The sequence below is a fragment of the Cheilinus undulatus genome, linkage group 3 (genome assembly GCF_018320785.1).
Source record: "Cheilinus undulatus linkage group 3, ASM1832078v1, whole genome shotgun sequence".
In the NCBI taxonomy this organism is placed as follows: Eukaryota; Metazoa; Chordata; class Actinopteri; order Labriformes; family Labridae; genus Cheilinus; species Cheilinus undulatus.
This window is the reverse complement of record NC_054867.1, coordinates 50,533,150-50,550,944: the sequence shown is the minus strand read 5'-3', so window position 1 is coordinate 50,550,944 and position 17,795 is coordinate 50,533,150. Positions and strand designations below refer to the sequence as shown.

Here is a 17,795-nt window from a genome sequence, read left to right as displayed (position 1 = left end):
GTTTTGGTTTCTCTTGTGGGATACAAGTATTTAATGTAGAAGCACTGATCTTTCATGAGTAAAGATACTAGTACATTCTTAATATCAAAACTGTTGTCGACATTTATAAAGAAAATCGGAAATTTATGTTTTTGTTGTAATAGAATTAAAATAATTAAAAAGTCACAAGTTTTTATGGATAAACTTAACCCTCCTTTCTTTTTAAATGCTAAAAAAAAAAATGTTGATTATGGGGGGACTCTTACATCGTGATGTGAAGCCTGTTGTATCGTGAGTTGGGTCTATCACAAGAGCTTATGGTCAATCACAATATCTTTATATCCATCTGTTTAAATTAACTAACATAAATGACTATAGATTAAATTAATTTAACGTTTGGTTAAACTTTTCTTTGTCCCAGCGGCTAAAGGTCCCCGATAATAACCGCCCTTTATTTTGTTCAGGCATATTCTTGGTCGCATTGTTTGGGGTCCTCGCACGACGCTCGGCGCCAGTCCCCCCGGGCAGTCACAGAAGAAGTGAATACGAGTGAAATTAAGTGAAATTTTCTCTGAAAACGAACCGTTAAGGACGTTCGGGTCCTCTATCGTCCAGCTATGAATCTAGAACTGCTCGGTAATTACCAGAATATATTTATATTTCATTGAAACACCTCTTTATTCCTGCATCGTTAACGCTATGCTCTTGTTATGGTTAGCATTGAGCTTTAGCTTAGCATTGTAACATCAACCGCTACGTGTCAAATCTGTATTCACTGCTATTTTTAGATTCACGCGACGATATCTATGGAATAAAATCACTTTAATTTGCTTCACTAGCTTTAATTCGAGTCTATATGTACATATGGGTTAGTTAAAGAGCTTTGTTACACAGTGGACTTTAGCTTCCATTAGCCTCCATACATTGTCTTATTTTCAGTTTGAATTTAATGGTTTTATTACCTATCACTTTTACGTTGTATTGGAAATTTCATCATATTTATTTATTCCTCCCGTATTAAACACTGTAAGTTATTGAAATTGTATGGAATTTGTGTAATATATCATATACCTGGTTCATATGACAGCTCGTAGCACAATTATTCAGACAAAAGGTTTAATATAAAGGAGCATGTATGTTATGATTGCTGGTTTCTGTTAATAGTGGGAGTTTGTTGCACCTTTTAGGAGTGGGGATAGAAAGACAGAGGGATTCAATTAGCTTTTATATGGAAGTATTTGAATCTGGGTTTGCAAAGGTCTGTGCAGTAAACTGACAAATGTAGTCTGTTCAAATCATGTCATTTGATCGGAGACTTTGAGCTAAACATGACTGATTTGATTGGTAACACAAATAAAAATGCATCTTTTTAGATTATGCTTTATATAAGCATATCTGGGATGTTATTTCAGTATTATTACTTGTTTGTATTCTCTTTCTTTATGGTTTTTATTTGTTGGTTAGTTTTACTGATAATACTTTTTCTTTCCCCTTGAAATTGTTGAATGTGAGAAACATCCCCTCTTTTTTTTACCTGTAAAAAATGTATAAATAACATTGATGTTTTACCTCTGAATTACTGTCAAAGATTTTTGTTCAAAAATACAGTTTTTTGCTCTAGAATTCTCACATCTCCTGTGAATAAATGTATGTATTCTTTGAGGGAATTTAACATACATATGAGTTGTCTTTTTGCAAACACTTAAACGATCTTCTGCTTATTGCAATTACTGACTTTATTCTGTGATTGTTGTAAGTTATCTCTGATTTAAACTGCGTGTGTGTTTTTTTCCACACCTGGATTGTTTTGTGTTTCTCATCTCCGTATCTTTTGATTGTCCTTTCCTAGAATCGTTTGGGCAGAACTACCCAGAGGTAAGCAGCAAGCTCTTAATGTTTGACCAGATTTCTGGTAAAAAAAAAAATTCTGCAAACCGTTTAAACATTGATTAAAAAGTAGCTTTAGTGGTGTTTTTTTGTGATGTACATTCTCTGGCTTTCATCATGCTTTTTTTTAGGAGGCAGATGGCACTCTGGACTGTATCAGTATGGCCCTCACCTGCACCTTCAACCGCTGGGGAACCCTGCTGGCTGTAGGCTGCAATGACGGCCGCATCGTCATCTGGGACTTTCTCACACGAGGCATCGCCAAAATTATCAGTGCACATATTCACCCAGTCTGCTCTTTATGGTGAGACATGAAGCACATGCACTGATATACTTAGGCACTTCCTTACCCTGGTTTCCATACCAGCTTCCTCTTGAAGATGCATGCACGATAACCGCCACATTTTCAATACTTTGATGCTCTTTTGATACAAACTGCTTCAGCGTTATATCACCTGTTATTTTTAAGTTAGATTGGACTGCTTCTGCAAGCTGAGAGTCTCTGTCTTTCTGCTTTGCTTTATGTCACTGCTAACTGTTCTCATTTACTCACTGGTCCCTTTAGCATCTCATTAAGATACACATGTTAACTTCAGTGTCTGTTGCAGATAGATCAAGAGCAGAGGGAGAAACTGCAAGCCTCTTAAGTTTAGGTTCTGTCATGTTTAATGATAAATTACAGTGCGATTTATTGCTCTGTGTGTGTTTGCAGCTGGAGTCGAGATGGCCACAAGCTGGTGAGTGCTTCCACAGACAACATAGTCTCTCAGTGGGATGTCCTGACTGGAGACTGTGACCAGAGGTTTCGTTTCCCATCGCCAATCCTGAAACTCCAGTATCACCCCAGAGACATGTGAGCCACTTGAGAGTTTCCATCCATGCAAGATTAACCTAAACTATTCTGAAGCTAAACTTTTGATCAGAAACACAGTTTGGTGATTGTCATGATCATAAATGAATTCAACTATCAGTTTTTTTCAGTGTTCAAACATTAAGCTGTTATATTTTCAGGGACAAGGTGCTCGTGTGTCCTATGAAGTCAGCTCCAGTCTTGCTGACTCTGTCAGACTCTAAACATGTTGTTCTACCTGTGGATGACGACTCAGATTTGAATGTGGTGGCAGCCTTCGACAGGCGAGGGGAATACATATACACCGGCAACGCCAAGGGAAAGGTAAGACTTTTTATCAGATAAAGATTTACCATGATGCACCTTTCTTTCATGCAGAAATGTCTTCATGACAGCTCAAGTAAATACTCTTTCACTGACAAAAAAATGGGAGATTTAAGGCCTTCCTGAAATCCGTTTCTCCACACTTGGACTCCAACATGTAGTGAACTCCATCAGTCTGCACGCCCACCAATGAAGGGAATATATTATGATACAGCATAGGGCTGAACGATTTAGGAAAAGAATCTAATTGCGATATTTTTACCCAATATTGTGATTGTGATTTAATATGCGGTTATTTCTTAAGTTCCTCATCTCATGTATTTTTCAACAAAAACAAGCAATAATTCATTTTATACTATAACCAACACAATATTAGATTAAACCAGGGCTGGACATTTTTGAAAAAATATCTAATTGTGATGATGTTGACTTATTTTGCAAATTGGATATGAACTGTTGTATTAAAGGGAGTGATAATTTTGATTACAACTCTCATATTTAACAAGAAAAACAGACAAAAATTAGGAAGATAGGATTTTTTTATACACTATTCTAAAAATATGCCACTAAAATAACTGCATGTTATGTAATGCATAATGTCTTTTCTGCAAAGTAAAAAAACTTTTAGACTGGTATTTTGACACAAATTTCAGGTTAAAGAAATATTGCAGCTTCTGCAATTTGAAAATTGCTGCAGGCCATATTGTGATTTAATCTCAATTTGCGTTGCGATTAATACAGCAGCTAGCTACAGCACGGGGCACCTGGGCCTAGTATGAGTGTGCCCTAAGTCAGCATTGTTGCAGACTTGCCTGAGGGTTTAACAGTGTTTCTTTTGGATGGTGCTCAATGTGGTGATTTGATCCACATGAACGTGCATACAAAGTGGAAGTACTGGGGGAGAGGGTGCAAGAAGTGGTTTGAGAAAAGTCCTTGCAGTGAATTGTTGCGCTTCAGTAAAATATGAAAAAGATTGGCCAGTCAAGCTTTCCTGAGTCCTAAATATTTGTAAATTTCCTCCAATCAAATTTGAATGAAGACTTTAGTGTTCATAAAGGTTTTTCTACTGTTGTTGCTATTTCACTGACACATCTCTGTCCACCTGTTGTTACAGATCCTTGTGTTGAAGACAAACACACAGGAGCTGGTTGCTTCTTTTAGGGTTACAACTGGCACCAGCAACACCACAGCCATCAAATCTATTGAATTTGCACGTAAGGGAAGGTAAGAGGCAGTAATGTTTCTTCTCTATGTCTAGTCCTAAAGGTGAACATATTTTAGGCTATACAGTTTTAAGAATAGAAAGATCTTCATTATAGTCACAAAGAAGAATTCAAGAATTCAAGAAAATAAAGGAATTTACTGTAAAAACCCAAGCTGCAATATTTCCCCACATTCTTTCCTCCTGCCTTTAATTCTACCATTTTTGTCTTTTTTTTTCCTTGCAGTTGCTTCCTCATAAACACAGCAGACAGAATCATCAGGGTTTATGACGGCAGGGAGATACTGACCTGCGGCAGAGACGGTGAACCTGAACCCATGCAGAAACTACAGGACTTGGTTAACAGGTATGAAAACACAGAACAAAGTTTCAATACATATGCTGAAAAAATTTCTTCCTGTTTGAAATGGCTTGTTGAATTTTGCTAATAGGAAAATCTTATGTAAAAGAATTTTTAGTTTGCTTGGCACTCTGAGAAAATTAACAAGGGATAAGATTTGGCTGGATAATACTGCCTTGAATTAAAAGTTTCAGGGGCTTATGCTGAAATTGTTAAATTTTACAGTGCCTCTGTACCTCCTCCTCTGATCAGAGTTTGTTTGTCTTCTTTCTGTCTTTAGGACTCCATGGAAACGCTGCTGTTTCTCTGGAGATGGTGAGTACATCGTTGCAGGCTCAGCTCGGCAGCATGCTCTCTACATCTGGGAAAAGAGCATCGGCAACCTGGTGAAGATCTTGCATGGGACCAGAGGAGAGTTGCTGCTGGATGTCGCTGTAAGAATGTCATGAAAGTCTGCCTCATTCCAAGAATATGCAGAGTAAATATTGGTACAACATCCATTTAATTCACTGAATGCCCCTTTCCAGTGGCATCCTGTCCGTCCAATTATCGCCTCCATCTCCAGTGGAGTGGTGTCCATCTGGGCTCAGAACCAAGTGGTGAGTAAAAGCTGACAGTAAATACTGGATGGACATGAGTAAACAGTGTCAGAAATGGATTGTATTTGGTCTATATCACCCATGTTTCTGATAATTAAAGATTTTGCCCTCATATAACACATTAGTTTGGTCACATATGTTAAAAATAACCCTCCAATTAAGTGTGCAGTGTCCACCAAGTTTTTGTAAAATAGTGTTACAGTATTCGAATCAGGTTGTTTTTGGCATTTGCTTTTATTAGGTTAGGACAGTGGAGAGTGTAAAATCAGGGGAGAGAGTGTGGAATGACAGAAAGTCAGATTTGAACCTGGGCAACCTCCTTGGAAGACTACAGCTTTTGTACATGGGGTTTGACCAAACTGCTAGGCCACCAGCGCTTAGGCATGAATTAATTTTAATACAAAACCATAAACATAGTGTCAGGAAACTCAAAACAGATCATTTAGACTTTCAAGTTATGTCTAAAAATGTACCATGTTTGTCTTACAAAGTGTATGAGCAATGGTTAACTGTTTTGTTTGTCTGCAGGAAAACTGGAGCGCTTTTGCCCCAGACTTTAAAGAGCTGGATGAAAATGTGGAGTATGAGGAAAGAGAGTCTGAATTCGACATCGAGGATGAAGATAAGAGTGAACCTGAGCAGACAGGTAGAAAACACTTCAGCTGACTGATGATTTCATTTCAAGCACACAGAGGACTGTGGTAGTTTCCTTTTAGTTTTAGTCATAAATGTTGTTTATTCAATTGGGACTCTCATGGTTAGTGTGTATAAACGGTCTTAGTCCCATTCCTAAGTTATACCCTTTTCATTTCCGAGTTCCCCTATAAAACAGAACGATCCTCCAAGTCCTTGATACATAATCAGTAGTCCTCGACTGCATTTACATAAACAGACATGACAAAAATACCAGACATTTCTACCATGAGTGTTTAGGTTTTCCTTGAGGCTTTTCCTTAATTAAAGGTCACATATTTTATCCCTTTAAGACAAGTTTTTATTGGTCTCAGAGGTCCCCAAAACATGTCTGTGAAGTGTGGATTGTGGACAGGCCACATTTTTTTTTGTTAGAAAAGCCTGAAAAAGTGTATTTTGCATAATATGTGACCTTTAAAAGGACCACATGCATCAAAACAACATTTAATCATGATAGTGGATTGTTGTAATTTCTGGATCTTGTTGATGATTCCAGAGGTTTTGGAACATTTGGTTTGGAGTGTGCCTCTCTGTTTGAAGGGCCTTGTAGCCCTAGCATTTCCCTCCATTCCAATAAGAATCAGGAATCCCTACCCCCTAAACATGGACATGCAAAGTATAGGGGTAGGGACGAGATGTATTGAGATTGAGCCAACGTTTCTTTAAATATGTATTCACAACATGTCGATAACAAGAAGTACAATGATACTGATAAAAAAGACTTCCCTTTGAAAATGATGGCCTTATAATAGTATGTTATTTCTTAGTCTTAATCGTAAAAAATGACTTTTAATCTGCTTGTATATGTTAGTAATGGTGTTAACTAAAATTAAATTTCTTGTCAGTGGCTGCTGGACTAATTGTCACCAGCATTTTTCAGTTAAGTGCATGTAATATCATAGCAATTATGTGTCTAAATTCTATTTCATCCAGTCTCATTTTATTGCATTATATATTTTTATCAAAACAGAAAAGTAAATTAATTCATTGTCTGCTCTCCTCCGCCGTTAGTTTTTTTTCCATGATTGCTTGGCAGTCAGTTGGTTTTTCTTTAAGTCTCTTTAACTGCAGTATCTAATTAGAATATTTGCAATTGTTGCATTAGAGTGCATATAGTAGACGGGGATTCCTAAAAGTGAAACGGTTGCAGTTCCACTGGGACCCAAACCACTGAAATACAGCATATACTGCCACAGAATTTACATTTTAAACATGTGTAAAAATCCCCTATGAGTGTCATGCTATTTTATAATCTTATGTTGGTCAAATAAATTTCATTTAATATTTTTAACAGCAAGATTTTAACTTTGTAGTAATGAGGAGCTTATTTTTAACTATTTTATATGCTTCAACTTATGATGGGGCTGTTTTTAAAAAACTGTTTTTTAATTTTTTTTTACTATTAAATATGTTTTAATGAAATAAATGGTAAAAAAAGAGGCAGTCAGCTTAGTGTAAAGACAAAATACAACATTTGTAAGTGGAGCATTTATTGAGCTAAGAAAATTGAAAAGGAATTTATATTAGTTTTTGTGTTTAACTTTGTATTTTTAATGTTATGAGCCAAAGTCACTTGACTTCCTTATGGATACAAAACTGAATGAGGACAAAGAGAGCCCAATCAAAAGTTGTTAAAGACGAGCTTTCTATGAAGCAAAAAGAGCACAGATTATATCTTAATTAAGAAAATGAATGTAGCAGGCTGGGAAAATTTCACCCACCACCAGCCAAATGATAGTATTTTGAGCAGTGTCTGGTGAATTTGCTTCACCTACCAGCCACTGGGGCAGGTAAATCAAAGTAATGTTACAGAATGATTTTATGAAAGTAGACAGCATGAAATGAGTCCCGGTTTTCTGCTTGTTCCTGCTGACTTCATGGTCAGAACAGAGCAGACCTACACGCTCACTGAACAAAGATCCCTGCCTCCTCCTCCCTGTTCAAGAGCTGCTGTCTGATGTTAACAGCCAGCTGTGTGCTGTGATGGTTTGACTTATTATCACATGAGTAGTTCTACAGCTGGTCTAGCTGCTAAAGGTGTCTTTGAACAGATGTTTTGCTCATCTTAAGTCCAAGATAATTAAACAAGGCCTAAATTCTGATGTGAGATTGCAGGATTCCTGCACAAAATATTTGTTTTTTGAAAATCTGACACTCATAATGCATAAAAATGCTACTGAAACGCTTTTCTTCATTGAATACCCTTTAACTTGAATACTACAAGCCTTGATTATTATACCATTCCTCATCACATTATATTGACTGTTAAAAAGTGGCTAGTGGAGTGACTGGCTGGTAGATTTTTGAATTCCCAAGCCACAGTTCCAAAAAGTAAAATTCCAACCCTGGAATGTAGTCATTTTTTGCATTCTGTCTTGACAGTTAAGGACCCAATGCACACTGGTCTGCGACCCTATAAGTTTAGGGAAGACTACTAGACTGTGACCCATGCACTGTGTCATGCACTGATCTCATTGCTTTCTCTACTGCTTCCTGAATGCTTCACGCATGATGTAATGTTCTTGTTTCAGGTGCAGACGCTGCAGAGGATGAGGAGGTGGACGTCACCACTGTGGATCCCATTGTGGCATTTTGCAGCAGGTGAGAAACAATAAAACAGGAGTCCTGATTTAATCCCTGAAAGGTCAAAACCCTCCAAGACTTCATTTTCTGATTATTTTCAATACCTGTGTTACAAAGAAACCCATCAGAGTTTGTTAATGAGCTGTTAAATAAACCACATAATGCCTGCAGTCATTAGAATAGTTAAAATCATCCTTAAATCTAAAAGCAATGGCGGCATTTGGAGAAAAGGAATTATAGGGTAATGCTTTCCTTTTAAGACGGCATGATTTCTGTTTTTACCCTGTAGTGATGAGGAGCTAGAGGACTATAAGGCCCTGCTGTACCTCCCCATTGCTCCTGAAGTGGAAGATCCAGAGGAAAACCCCTTTGGCCCTCCACCAGATGCCTCAGTTCAGACTGCTACCCCAGAGGATGCGCTGGCTGGAGGAGACAAAAAGCAGCGACAGCCTTCATCAGAGGGTGGACCGGCCAAGAAGAAAGCTCGCACTACCACTGTCGAACTCCCGGGGGTGCCCAGTGATGGTGAGAGGAAAAACACAACTTTAAACATACAGTAGATGGGGGTCAGGGTGAGATTTCTTTAGCATTGTTAGACTCCGTCCAGGATGTTTGATTGTTTTAACTGAAGGAAGCCGCTATTCATAACTTGAGCAGTTTTCAGTTGTCTTTAAACTCAATCCATCCTTGATGGATTAAGCTTTGCTCAAACATGACTTGATTGCCCCCAGTTTGTTGAGTTTTGTGTAGCACACCTTTAACAGCATCTATATCCTGTCTATCTCCAGAGGTGCACCCTCTGCTGGGCGTGAAGGGCGATGGAAAGTCCAAGAAGAAGACAGCAGGCCGGCCCAAAGGCTCCAAAGGTAAAGACAAAGACTTCCCCTTCAGGCCCAAGCCCTACAGGGGCGAACGGTCCTCCTTCCCCATGGAGGCCCTGGGCAGCTCTGGCCCACTAGGAGGAGGAGGAGGAGGAGGAGGGATGAAGGGGAGAGCAGAGGGGGGCCTGGCCACAGGTAAGCATGCCACAGCCACCTGCCCTGCTGCTGCTGAATCTGGGAGCTCTGCTAGTCCTGCAGCCCTGCTAGTCTGACTGACACCTCACCAACCCAGTCTGCATCCAAGGTCCTATTTACACCTGGTATTAGCACGTGAACTGAGTGATCCAGTCATATGTGAATGAAGAGCCATAAATACAGCTGCTGACACATTTAAGGCACACTGAGAATACACTAAGACCACGTTAGCTGTCTACACGTGCATTATTCTTTCAAAACAGTCAAAATATTTCTTAGTTAAAATGCGCTGTTTCCGTTGATACTAGGTATAGTGATCTGATTATGAAGTTCATCAAACATTAACAATTTAATCATAACAGTCATAAACAGCAGAGGAAGTTGTTCCTTCCCTTTAACATAAATACAAATGGGCTGTAATTGTAAGAAATTCACCTCTGTTTAGTATTACTTCATCAACAAAGTTGACAGTATCTGCAGCCAATGATGATAAGATAAGTACAATGAGTCAAGCACATTTTTTTTCTAATAACTTAAATCATGATGATAATTCTTCATTTGTATAGCACTTTTGAAAAAGGGGTTTACAAAGTGCTTGGATTTTTTCCCTAAGTGAGACTCAGTTTAATCAGAACTGATGTCCTGCTGTGATTTATTTCTCCGTTATTAGTCTGAGTCTGGTTTTTGGTGAGCACGCTGTCTTTACTAGTCCCCTCACTGTGTGAGATAGATTTAATCCTCCTCCTCTCTCCTGTATATAACGTTAGATGACAGTGTCTTCTTTTTCTTTATTCCAGGATGAATCTAAAAAAGTTTTTTTTTCTCCCATATTAAACCAAGAACTCAGTGGTAAAAATGTCTGTTGTTGATAAACACAGGGACAGTGATAGACTGCAGGACGAGCTAAAGAGAGAGGCAGGCGTGTGTAGATAGAACAGAATAACCCTGACCAGGAAGAACAATAGGAATCAGTGCGTACATGGACACTGATCAGAAGAACAGTTAAATTTAACCGCTTCTCTTGTTTGGAATGCATTCCCAATGAACTGTTTTGGATCACAGTCTTCTGATCGGTGTGTTTAGATGACACATTTTTGTTCTGGAGCCCATCCTGCAGGCTATTACAGGTGTTTTTATGAGTTTTATGATGCCAGTGACGACCCTCTTACTACTTTCATATCTACCATGCAGCTCAGTGGAGGATATAGGCCTGTGCTGCATGGAGGCTGGATAATTAATTGAAATTTAGATAAAGCTGCAATACGTCCTACTGCAATTTTCAAATTGCAAAAGGTGTATTGTGTCTAAATAACAGTTAATACATTATTTTTTCTTTTCCAGACTCCATTCAAACATTTGAGGTTATTTTTTTCTAGAATAGTTTGCAAAATACTTTCCTCTTTTTAAATATTTTTCTTATTAAGAATGAGAATGACATAAAACAAGCTAATTCCCTAAAATACATCGCTTCATATAATATTTGCAATATGAGTCAGAGTAATCTCAGTTAGATACTTATTCAAAGTCGTTCATCCCTAACAGATTTGTTTTTGAAGAGACAGGAGCCGTAAAGAATTGCCTTTACAAATTTACTTACTGAAGACTATTCAGTAGTCAGACCTGGTAGCGTCACACCTCCAAAGTATCATGCCCTTGTCCACCTCTTCAAAGGAACTGGAGGCCGGTGCTCAAGCATGGCACGCTTGCATTCACAATAATTAAGTGGAACTGGACTTTAGGCCCGAGTGTACTCAGATCCAGGCCCGGACCCCGAATGTAAACCACACTAAAGACTTCAATTCCACATTCTCACATCTTGTGTATGCAAATGTGTCCTGAACACAACTCATGCTTACTAGCAGATCACTCACGTGTTATACTTAAGTGATTCAGTATCTACATTACAGCTGGTTTGAGATAAAAAATTTGAGACGAATCATCCTTTTTTATTCATGTAGTTAATTGGTGATGTTTTTTTTTTTTTTTGTAAACAGAGATGTGAGCCATAAGTGGATCGCTGTAGTTTAGAAAAATATAGCACAGTGAGAACACATTTGTATCAGAAAAGAGATCTACTATATGTTCTTTTGTCACTATTAAGAGACCTGTCTGCTGTAAAGGATGTGCACTCACTTATGATTCAGAGATTAATAGAGTAACAACAGACTTCACGATCAAAGGCATCTCTCGTCAAAAGAGACAACTGTGTCAATTATCTGTTTCCTTTTCGTTCCGTGTCTTTGCTAACTTTGCATCTTTTTTAAGAATCAGTTGATAAGTGAGAATAAACTGGTGTGCTCAGATCTGTTCACTTGTGATCAGATCATCCAGTACACATGTTAATACCAGGTGTAAACATGATCATAGACACCCCTATCCCTGTTCTGCTTCAACCCAACACGAACACCCACCTCCCTCTCAACCCCACCCAACAACACCAGACAACAGCACAGTTCGCTGACAGAACCCCCGCCTGCTGTGAAGCCACGGTCTAGAGGACATGACAGTCTAAATTATGTAACAGACCTAAACTTTGAATTTATCTATATGCAGGGTTCCTGCAGATTCTTGTAATGTCTTCAGTTGCCAATGAAATCTAATGCCTTGAAAGGCTTAGAAAGTCTGAATTTTATCAGTAAGAGGTCTTAGATTTTAGAAGGCACTTTGACTAAGACATGTTCTTATCCAATCTTTGTTTTCTAGCCAGCCTTATATGATTTTAAACATCTTCCTCCACAGGCTATTGCATAATTATTCTCCTGGTCTGTTGTACTGAGAAAGCTCATATGCCTCTCAATTTTCACTGTTCACTATGCAAAAATTCGATTTTTTTTAATTGTAGTTCAGGTCTTAAAAAGTTTTATATTTGATTTTTGAAAGCTTGCAGTAACTCTGTCTTTAACACCTTATCAGTGATACCTTTTTTTAGGAGCTACTTGTTCTGCCCTAGATGTTTGCTAACAGAACCTGTGCAGTGCTAAAATTCTAGGTTGGCCTCAATATTATTTAATCCCTGCAGCACTCTTTGTAATGCTCCTTCTGAAACACTAATGCAACCTGTTGCTGTCTTTATAAATACTCTAATGCAGCTTTGTTTCAGATTTGTTTAATATAGCTCAGGTTCACATTGTTGTAGTCACACTGGTTCTAATTCTTGCCATCATATAAGAGGAAAATTGATGATAAATGCTGTAATCCTACCATTGTCTTATAATTAAACTGTTCTCTGTTATCCACTTTTTGTAAACTTGAGTAGCTTTTTCAGGGACATTCAACACATAAAATTCTCACTAAATTCCCCCTTTCTCTTTGGTAAATAGCATTAATCCAGCTGTTATTTTTAGCATGTGTGGCTCTTTGTGTTCGTGTACTGAGGTCTATCTTATGTATAACAGGTGCCTCAGAGTTTACATGCCTGCTCTGACATAGTTAAACTATGATGTAACTTGGCTGAACTTTCAGCTAGTCTTTCTTCTATTTCCCAGCTAAAAGCTGCTTTAAATTAAGCTTAGTGGCTCAGTAGTATGTATATATTATGTGAATGAAGTAAAGAACATCTGTTGAAAGAAACTCTGCTGTCTTTATACTCAGAAAGTGTTACTCAGAAATAAAAAGTCCAAAATAAAAGCCCCAAACCACCAAAATAAAAAGCTGAAATTGCACACCTGCTGCATGAAAAAAACCTCACTGGTGCATACTGAAAATTAAAGCATTTCTAAGAAACCCAATGATTGCTGTCCTGCAGCTGTAGGACACTTGTAGAGCACTGTGGTTCATCTGAAGCTAAAAATATTATTTTATATTCTTAGCCTTTTTGAGTCTTCACATTCAAAATATTGATGAAGGAAGTCAGAAAATTGTGAGATAGAGACAAACATAAGGCTATTTTTAGTCCTAATTGTATTTCTGTGCCTAAAAATACTTATCATTTAGGATCTGTAAAAGGAAATTTTCCATAAAATAATTTTACAAATATTAATCTAAATATATATGTATTAGATGAGATATATGGGATTTGTAACCTTCTGCATCCCTCAGACTGTGGCTTTATTTAACCTCTGCTAACCTCAGCCTCCCTCTGACTAATTTGCGGTGGTTTTAAACTTTGGTGATGTTGGTTTGTAGTTGGCAGTTGGGTGTTGACGTGGCTGAATGGTGGGTTGGTGCGGCTTGTTTCCCTGCGGGCTAGCTGGCTAGTCTACGTCTACTTCCTGCTTGGCCTCTGACCCTCCTGCTCCCAATCCCACCTCGCTCCTTTTGGGCTTTTCGTGTGACATGAACGTGTGTCTGTAGCAGCGCTGCTCAGGTCCTGTCTTCTCTGTTTCTGTTTTTGTCTGACTGAATTGTATGTAAAAATGCTTTCAATGTCTTAATTAATTCTGTTTTAATCAAAAATTTAAGTTAATTAATCATGCATATATGTTATTATCTTTGAAATTATCCATGATCAATGGAGTCAAAACACATTTTCAGGTGTATAAATCAACATTACTTTATGAACTAGTGATCAGTATGAAATGGTTGTTTAAGAATTGGCATCATGGGGAGCAGGTGGCCTAGTGGTTAAAGGTGCTCCCCATGTACGCTGGTGGCCTGGGTTTGAATCCGGCCTGAGGCCCTTTACCGCATGTCTCTCCCCCACTCTTGACCCTGTTTCCGACTCTATCCACTGCCCTCCCCTATCTAATAAAAGCACAAAAATACTGCCTATATTGAAGTCCCACTTTATTTTAAAAAACTCACAGATAGCTCGGTGGACAAATCAAAAGTCATCTGCACCTTTTGATATCACGGATATTCCTTATTTTACTGCTTTCTTCAGAGATTTCCACTACTTTTTGATCCATAGCAGGTATTTTTCCTGTTAAAAATAAAATGCCACTACTTTTGATGTACCAAAAGTTTCTTTTTTCTTTCAAAATAAAAGCAGGTTTTTATCCTAACTGGAAGTAAAACGGCCTAGCTTTAGACAGTACAAATTACAAAGTCAAAGCATGAAAAGTAAGTTTCTTGAGACAATTTCCCAGCTTATTTGGTGACCTTAACTAGTTTACTTACACAGAGAAAGCAGCTAAAGTTGGACTCCAAAAAGTGTAAGTGCTGTCACATTAACTAGGGACCACTGGATGTAATTTTGTACATGCTCTCCTGCATATTTCTTAAAGTATAAAGTGTATTTCACAGACAGAGTAAACACTTTGTGGCTGTCTCCTAACTCTAAGCCATGTTTCTCTTTCATGCCACGCTAGTATAGCAGGGTAGCAGTCCTTAAAATTTCAATCTAAAATTGAACATCATATAATTGTATTTTATTGTACTAAATGAAGATGCGAGTGAGAACTGAAATCAAACGAGAGAAGCCCTATGAATTTAGTGCCTTTTGCTGTTAAAGAAAGTATTGTGATGTATTTTTTTATCAAAACAATTTTAAAATTGTCAGTATTTGTGTCCAGGTTTGATTACATCACAAAGTAATACTATATCCCCAAAGTTTTCCTACAACTGTTGTAAAATTTTCAGTATTACTGAATTAATCTAATTAGAAATCAGATTGTAACTTCCTCTAAAACTGTACCAGCTAACTGCTGATATTTATTTTAGCTCTGACTGTTATTGACTCTGAGTGTACTTGAGTGTTTCAGAGAGAACATGATGTATGTTGATAGTATCTGTGTTTGTCTGCAGGGAGTCTGGTCTCACAGTCGTACAAACAACATGACATTGGAGGGATGGACTGATGGCTGCTGCTGCTGTGTACAGTTGTGAAGAAGCACCAGCAGACTCAAATAAAGAGACGCAAAGCCTGATGTCGTGTACAAACTGTGTGAGTGATCAGTCTGTTTGATGTGCAGACTGATTTTCCTCTTCAAGCCAGAGCACAGCATCACAGGAAAACTCCTCAGCCTGGATCACTGACGGAAGCCGACAAAGAGAATATGAAGCTACAGAGTGGTCCCAGTAGAGATCATGTCCTCTGTCTCTGTAGGATTCAAACTGTATAGATTTGCCTGGGCCCTGATAGTGTGCGTGTTTTGTCTTTCTTGTTTTTATACGTATTAAAACATTTTTGATTTATATATAACTAGCATCCATGTGGTTCTGAACTCATTTGTTGAGACCAAACTTTCCTGAAAGCTTCACAAAAAGACATTTGAGACAGGGAGAAAAATTAAATAGTTTTTCTATACCCAGATAATGTCAGACTGAAGAAACTAGAACTATTGGCTAACAGTTAAATGTCTCTGTGAGGTGTAAAATGCTGGAAAGTGAAATTAAAAATGTAGATCAAGAAGCAAAGCAGAAATAGTTTTGGACCTTGTAACTTGAAAATGTCCTCATCATCTTCAACTCACAGTGGACCTTTGTGGAGACAATCCCTTAAAGAAATCTTGAAATACTATGCTCACAAGCAAGGGTTAACAATGAAGCCGGTAACCTTAACCTTTTACCTGTAACATCCAAAGTTGTATCAGTTTGTTCTTCTATCAGTGGACATTTGTGCAAAAATTGACAAAAATCCCTCAAAACATTCTTGCAATGTGGCCCTCATAAGCAAAGGATGAACATGAGGCCCAATTACTCTGATCTTTGACCTACTATCTCCAAAATCTTAACATTTCATCCTTAAGTCGTTGTGGATGTTTGTGCAAAGTTTGAGGACAAAACCTTGATGTATTCCTGAGATATTTTTCAGAAGAATGGGAGACAGACAATCTGAAAACATACCTCTGGTGCAGATTGGTTAAAATTTATAAGACATTTTCAAAGGCGTTTATTTTTCAGTCAGTTGTTAGTGTTCACAATGTTTTAAACAGGAGCTGAATTACATACATATGTCTCAGTTTCTTAAAAACAAACAAACCTGGATATTAAAACTGTAAATAAAGCAGTTTTTAGGCTACTAATCAATGTTTGCAGGAAGATGTGTCTGGCGTGTGTGGGCTGGTGGCTCGGCTGCCACAAACTGCAATGAAATTAATGCCTTTTTTGTTTTATTTTTACTAGATCAAGTTATTTTTGGGGGGAAAAACATTGCCTCAATTCATGTATTTAGTTGAGGAGAGACATTGGCACCTGCTCATCAATCAGTTTATTCACAAAACCAGTAGAAATGCACTACAATCCATCATGATAATTCATAAACTCATTTGTGAAATTGGACTCCCCAGCAGCTATGTGGAGCTTGTACAAAGAGGCTCAGACAAAACTGTACAATTTACAAATAACATACATAATACATATTATACAAAATTACCAATAAAGTTCCAGCATCCTTATCTTTACTCAAAACTAAAATACCTTCAAATTTACTCTCAAAGACCCTAAATGTATTGACACTAATACGGTACATGAAAGCAATAGCCATTGAGCTAACTCCAACCACTGAGCTAAACTATCACCCATTAAAGATGACATCTCACTATTTTTATCAACAATTTCCTCATCTTTGGGTGACAAGAGTTGACCAGCAGTTACTTCCATGTCCACTGGTTTCACTATGCTTGTTGTAATTGCTGACTTTATGAACCAGCAGCTATAATCATGCTTTACAAGAAGATGCATGTGTTCTCAGTATATGTAAAGTGCAAGCTGAAAAAACAACAGCTGTTGTTGCAAATTTGGGATTTGTCATTGGGTATTTAATGGAACATAATGGGAACACATGATTTCCCTGTCCTTATCTATATGAATTTAGCTTTCCCCCTCTAATATACTGATATGTTCTACTGCCTTTAAGTTGGGGGAAAGGTTCTATAAAAGTCGCTTTCAAAGCAGAAAATGGCATTTAAAAACTCATTTATGTATATGTATTCTATGTACTCACTTTAAAACTATTTCTTACTGTCAGAGATCCACAGCAATTTTCAAGCTGTTTACACTGAGCTGTGCTTTGCCTTCTCTGAGGAATTATCTCTTCCATTTATCAAGTAAAAACAGACATTACTCATTCATCACCTCATCTACTGTACGTTTCCACTTCTTGATTCACTGGCGTCATTTTTCACTGTCAGAAACACATTTTTTTTTTTAACTGTCGCCCAGTTCCACCTGTCTAGCCTTCCTAATACCGCTTTTGGCCAATCAGAGAGGAGAAGGCGGGGCTTCTATCAGCATCGGTAGAGAACTGGTTGATTGGCCTGTCGATCAAAGTAGTATGTCATGTTCGGGAGACTAAACCAGGATGTGAAGGAAAATAGCTACAAATTAAAAGCCTCTGGTTTGGGGATGTTTGTTTACAAAAACATTTAAAATATCTAGAGTTTAATCTTCAGGCGAAGTTAATGACGGTGTTTCTAAGGAT

At 37.9% G+C, this 17,795-nt stretch overlaps 1 protein-coding gene across 2 annotated transcripts; it reads left to right on the top strand.

The window, feature by feature from the left end:
• Positions 1 to 468: 468 nt before the first annotated feature.
• rbbp5 (retinoblastoma binding protein 5) lies at positions 469 to 15,604 on the top strand. Of its 2 annotated transcripts, none has more exons than XM_041783122.1 (14): positions 469 to 615; positions 1,829 to 1,854; positions 1,998 to 2,170; positions 2,579 to 2,719; positions 2,878 to 3,040; positions 4,155 to 4,264; positions 4,489 to 4,608; positions 4,883 to 5,036; positions 5,130 to 5,201; positions 5,730 to 5,847; positions 8,426 to 8,495; positions 8,767 to 9,002; positions 9,266 to 9,493; positions 15,179 to 15,604. In XM_041783122.1, exons 1-14 carry the CDS (start codon positions 597 to 599, stop codon positions 15,229 to 15,231), a joined length of 1,683 nt encoding a protein of 560 aa, XP_041639056.1. In that variant the 5' UTR covers positions 469 to 596; the 3' UTR covers positions 15,232 to 15,604. The 2 variants fall into 2 exon arrangements, with proteins under 2 accessions (XP_041639056.1, XP_041639057.1); XM_041783123.1 differs by having other exon boundaries at positions 9,266 to 9,343; positions 15,179 to 15,603.
• The last annotated feature ends 2,191 nt before the right edge of the window (positions 15,605 to 17,795 follow it).

What these genes read in the sequence shown, in the direction of transcription:
- rbbp5 (XM_041783122.1), top strand. An exon ending in CAGTATCACCCCAGAGACAT is followed by an intron (nt 2,720 to 2,877) that starts GTGAGCCACTTG and finishes TTATATTTTCAG; the next exon opens with GGACAAGGTGCTCGTGTGTC. An exon ending in AGAGGGGGGCCTGGCCACAG is followed by an intron (nt 9,494 to 15,178) that starts GTAAGCATGCCA and finishes GTTTGTCTGCAG; the next exon opens with GGAGTCTGGTCTCACAGTCG.